Source organism: Perca flavescens, chromosome 4, assembly GCF_004354835.1.
Source record: "Perca flavescens isolate YP-PL-M2 chromosome 4, PFLA_1.0, whole genome shotgun sequence".
Lineage (NCBI taxonomy): Eukaryota > Metazoa > Chordata > Actinopteri > Perciformes > Percidae > Perca > Perca flavescens.
Genome location: NC_041334.1, coordinates 26,092,346 through 26,097,504, shown reverse-complemented (window position 1 = coordinate 26,097,504; position 5,159 = coordinate 26,092,346). Strand labels below are relative to the sequence as shown.

Genomic DNA, 5,159 nt, shown 5'->3' with positions numbered 1-5,159 from the left:
CAAGCTTTACATTTGCATGATGGCACAAATGTACACGATGCATGTTGCATCTCTCCACAGCTGTTTTTGTTGTTGTTTGCTTTTTATATACATATTGATTGATTTGTAATGCGTGACTTGTTGCTATTTGTCAGTATCGTGAGTTTCCGTTGACTGCCTGTAGCTCCAAAGACTTTCTCTTTTATTTTCTGTAAGATGCATACATAAGATGAAGGAAAGGAATGAAAATGTGTAGGCGATTCTGCTTTCATTCAGACTTCACTTGCTTTTCTGTTGTTCACACCTGCTGCTGCAACTAATGATCATTGTCATGACCTATTAAACTGTTTTCATCTATTATTCAATTAAAATAGTTTGGTCCACAAATGTCCATCAAAATCTCCTAAAACCTAAGGCTATACCATCAAATTACTTGTTTTGTTTGAACCCAAATATTTATATACTATAACATACAAACAAACGGAGCGAGAGGCTGGAATTTAGAGTGTTTGGCAGTTTATTTTTTTGGGCTTTTCCGCCTTTAATGGACAGGACAGGTGAGAAAGGGGAGAGCAAGAGGGGGAAGACATGCAGGAAATCGTCACAGGTCGGAGTCATAAACCTCTAAATATATGTGCGCCTGCTCTACCCACTGAGCCAACCCAGCCACTGTTGGCAGTTTTTTGTCGCTGAATGTAGGGGCACAGCGAGAATATCATTCCTTCAAACTAGAATAAGCACAGAAAATACAGTGGTTTAAACCTCCTCCAAAATAAACTTGCTGCCAACTTGGCTACTAACCCTATTTTATTTTTCCACCAAAACCAATTTATGCCCATATTTGATTCGTTTTTGAGTGTTGATTTTGGACTCTGTCTGATAAACCCTTTGTGATGAGTATCCGTGCAGCATTTCTATTAGGGGTGCATGATTCAGAAAATGTCACGATTCGATATTGATTTTTTTAGGCTCAAGATTGGTTTAAAAATCGATTTTCAATTCAAAAACGATTCTCGATTTAAAAAAAACAACAATTCTCAATTTAAAAAAAAACCGATTCAAAGTATGTAAATGTAGTTACTTTTCCCAAATGATTGCAGAAGACATACAATTAAAATGGAATTCTATGAATCGATTTTGAATCGGTAGAGCTTGAATCACGATTCGTATATGAATCGATTGTTTTGCACACCCCTAATTTCTATTATTAAGTAGATGTAGTAAATGCTTTTTAAAATATTTTCTACGCACAACCCTAACCCTAGAAATGTACTTGAGGACAAACGTGTAAAAGTGCAATTTCTATGTGCCACTTGTATGTGAACCCAAATCATTTAAGTTTGGGCGTGTCAGTGTGTTCTGTGGTGGTAAACGGACATTTTCAGCGTATCGTAGATAACAAGAAGAGATTTTTGTCGGCGTTGCAACCATAACAACCCTCACATTGGCATAACGATAACAAGACGAATGCTGGCGCCGTTGTATGTGAGGTCAGACAGTCAGCGTGTAAAGCATTGAACCCAGAACATTTCTTACCTCCTGTGTGCAAAACGGCAAACAAGCAGCCACATACAGAAAATCAAGGGGGTAGATATGATGGCATAACTGAATTTGTAGAACGTGCATGGGCTCAGCGTTCACGGGAAACAGCTAAGTGTTGCTGAGAACGAGACTGAAGTGTAGGAAGAGTGCAAGGATGAGCCAGACTAACACGGAGACTCGAGGAGACCTGGTTCTTATTTTCATCAGTTACATCAGGAGGAGGAAGGCATCAGTTGATCTTGAGGTCAGCACACTGAACAGCCTCCAGCACTGATACAGCACCTACTGCACACATAAGGGGGAAGAAAAGATCTCAAGCATCAGATATAACTACACTGAGATGATTAGGTTGACCTAAATATTGTACATAGTGTAGGGCAGTAGACAGTGTAATCTTGACTACATGAGGGGGTCTATTTATATAAATACAGTTCGGTCAACCTTTTTACTTGATTTTTATTTTTGTTTGTTTATCTTTTCTTCAGAGGGTCTTTGCCCAGAAACCAAGCAGTTGCTAACCTCCACCTCTAAGAAGAAAGTGAAGGGTGGAAGCAAAGGCGAACCAGAACACGAAGAGGAGCCCAAAACACATTCTCAGCCCGTTGGCATTCACTTGCATTTCAAGCGGTATGTCTTTGATCCCCATAAAAAGATGGTTCAGTCTTGACCTTTGTTGCATACGCATCAGCCTGTCACAGTGCTTCAATCAGGCAGAAGGCGGTTTCACAGGTCACGTCGAGGTGAGGGGAACACTGGCCTCTGTATCAGGGTTATGATCATTTTCTTCTATCAGCCTCTGATGGAGACAAGCTGCTGAAATGCAATGATTGTGGAACGCATGTGAAACAATGATTTTTTTTTTTTTAACTGCCTTTATGGATATGGACTTGATCCAGTTTGCACCGTTACAAGGGTGGAAGCCGCTCTTCTGTTTCTAATGCATTTGAGTTGTCTTAAAAAAAAAAGTAACTTTTGTTGTTTTTTTTTCAGTATGTTTCTAATTCAGCTGAACCTTGATTGGCAAAAACACATCAGCTGGCATTTACATTTCAGGTTTCATTGGCTGTATGATTTCAAAATGATTTTTTTGATTTTATTTTACTTTAATGACGTTTGTAGAGCTGGATTTTTACTAAGAATACCAGTTATTCCAGTGACTGCTTGAGTTTATTTAATGATCTTTATAAAAAGACAAATAAAGCAAAATCTATGCTGAAACTTTATTACTGACTGTTGTTTTTTTTGCGTGATCTTTAGTTGTGTACCAAACTATTTGCAACCAGCTGAATTCATCACCAATTATGTTCAAAAATGTTTTTATATAAGTACATTATGAAGCACTCCCCATGCTAGCAGCAGTTTGTATGTGCAGTACATTCTGTGGCACATGTACAGGAGTCAAAAGAGATACTGTATCTACATATTTTATTTGCAGTTCCTACACTAAACTTTAATTTGTGTCTAACCCGTGTTTGTCTCTGGTTAGTTTGTTATGCTGTCATCCATACTGTACAGCATAATGGACACATTTTAAATGAGTTTTCCAAATGTTCCACTGTCCAGAATCAATTGGATACATATACAATCCCATCGTAACTAATATCCATAAGAAGTGCACCTACTACTGTAGCATGGAGTTTGGAACTGCCTGCTGAATCGCATTACACTGGTCTGCAAAAGCATGATCCATACATGGTGTAAGATTTCAAGTTATTGAAAATGGATCTCTGGTAATTTTGTACTTTTGTGTACAATATAGTCATTTTGATACTGGTTTTGAAAGTTCTATTTAATTTGAAAAAGCCATAACTGAATCATATACTGGAGTATTTAGAGATGGACATTATCTACTGCATGTTTAACCATGTTTAACCATGTTAACCAATTAAAGGCCCCATGACATGGTGCTCTTTGGATGCTTTTATATAGACCTTAGTGGTCCCCTAATACTGTATCTGAAGTCTCTTTCCCGAAATTCAGCTTTGGTTCAGAACTACAGCCACTAGAGCCAGTCCCACAATGCGCTTTGCTTAGTATGTGCTATTTCTGTGTCTGAAGCTATTGAGGAGGAGAGTGGGAGGGGCAAGGTGGAGGGTGGGGGTGTGGCCTTGACCAACTGCCACTTTTCTCGTTTGAAAGCCATGATGTCTCTCTCTCATGGGTTGACCAAATTCTCTGGGTGGGCAAAGCAGAGAAAGGAGAGGTAACCTCTCTCCTTATGACCTCATAAGGAGCAGATTCCAAAACGGCTCATCTGAACTTTCCTTTTCTCAAAGGCAGAGCAGGATACCCAGGGCTCGGTTTACACCTATCACCATTTCTAGCCACTGGGGGACCATAGGCAGGCTGGGGGAACTCATATTAATGTTAAAAAACCTTATAAAGTGAAATTTTCATGCCATGGGACCTTTAACAATGAAAAAACAAAAAGGAAATGGCAAGAAAATTGTAACAATGACAGTCCATATTGTAGCTGATTGATGGTCATTGAGAACTGTACATGGCGGAAATCATCATCTCTCTGTGTGTCTGTGAGTGGTTTTTGTATGTGTGTGTCCATCCTGTGACAGAAGTATTGTGTGGGGGGGGGCAGTGAGAGTGCTGGACACTCAGTATGTAGCGGATGATGTCAGCAAACTGTGAACTGTGAACAGCGACTCTATCTCAGCAGGAATCTGTGGAAATTGGAGAGAGAGGGAGGAGGGAGGAGCAGCAGGAGCAAGAAGGGACACTGCAAGGATTGTTCCTCTGAGTGACAGTCCTTTTAGTCTTATCTCCTCTCGTTCCTCTTATAGAAAACCAGACGGGAAAAAAAAATCTGTCGCTTTTTATTCCTGTGTCTCTCCAATTTCTCTTTCTCGCTCCACCCCCCTCTTTCATTCTCTATCCATTCCGTTTTTTATTGAAAACCTTTTTCTCTGGCCATTACTGGTGTGATGTCTCATGAGAAAGAAATGGAAATCATCGTTAGGCTCCTAAATATTTCCCTTCATGTCATCATTTTATACATAGTTTTTTTTGTTTTTAAAGAAATATCTGATCCATATCTGTATCTTTATCTGCATGTTATCTTTCTTTAAACTATTAAAAAATACATACACACTAAATTGGTTGATAGCCATTCTTGTATTGCATTTTCAACTTATGTGAAAAAATAAAATGCGTTTTGCCTTAATATAATTGTAAACACTAAATCAATTTGCCAATGCCTCTTGTTTGAGGATGATTATTTTCATCTTCTTTGCCTTGATTAAGATCCTTTTGCGTTTTATTAATTGTGTTAATTGTGTGCTCCACGTTTCCCCCACTATGTTTTAACGTGCATGCTAATCCTGTGTGTGTGTGTGTGTGTGTGTGTGTGTGTGTGTGTGTGTGTGTGTGTGTGTGTGTGTGTGTGTGTGTGTGTGTGTGTGTGTGTGTGTGTGTGTGTGTGGGGCGAGAGAGAGACACCACAGCTTAGGTGAGGAGGTTTGGGTGGACTGAATAATCCGCTTTTGGAGCCGTAGCTAATTGTGGCCGAGGCTATGGGACTCCAGCTGGGAGTGTGTTCTCACCTCAACACACTAGGGCTGGGCGATATAAAGAAAATCAAATATCACAATACTTTTAACCAAATACCTCGTTATTGACATTGCGGT

At 39.5% G+C, this 5,159-nt stretch overlaps 1 protein-coding gene across 2 annotated transcripts in view; it reads left to right on the top strand.

Annotated features, from left to right (window-relative positions):
• Positions 1-2,744, top strand: part of eefsec (eukaryotic elongation factor, selenocysteine-tRNA-specific) — a 12,085-nt gene extending 9,341 nt beyond the window's left edge. The window contains exon 7 of one of the 2 annotated variants that reach the window (XM_028575447.1): positions 2,007-2,744. In XM_028575447.1, coding sequence (XP_028431248.1) covers positions 2,007-2,188 — 182 coding nt within the window. In that variant the 3' untranslated portion in view covers positions 2,189-2,744. Of the gene's footprint in view, positions 567-2,006 lie in introns of those variants that run through there. The other variant, XM_028575446.1, reaches the window with a different exon arrangement.
• The last annotated feature ends 2,415 nt before the right edge of the window (positions 2,745-5,159 follow it).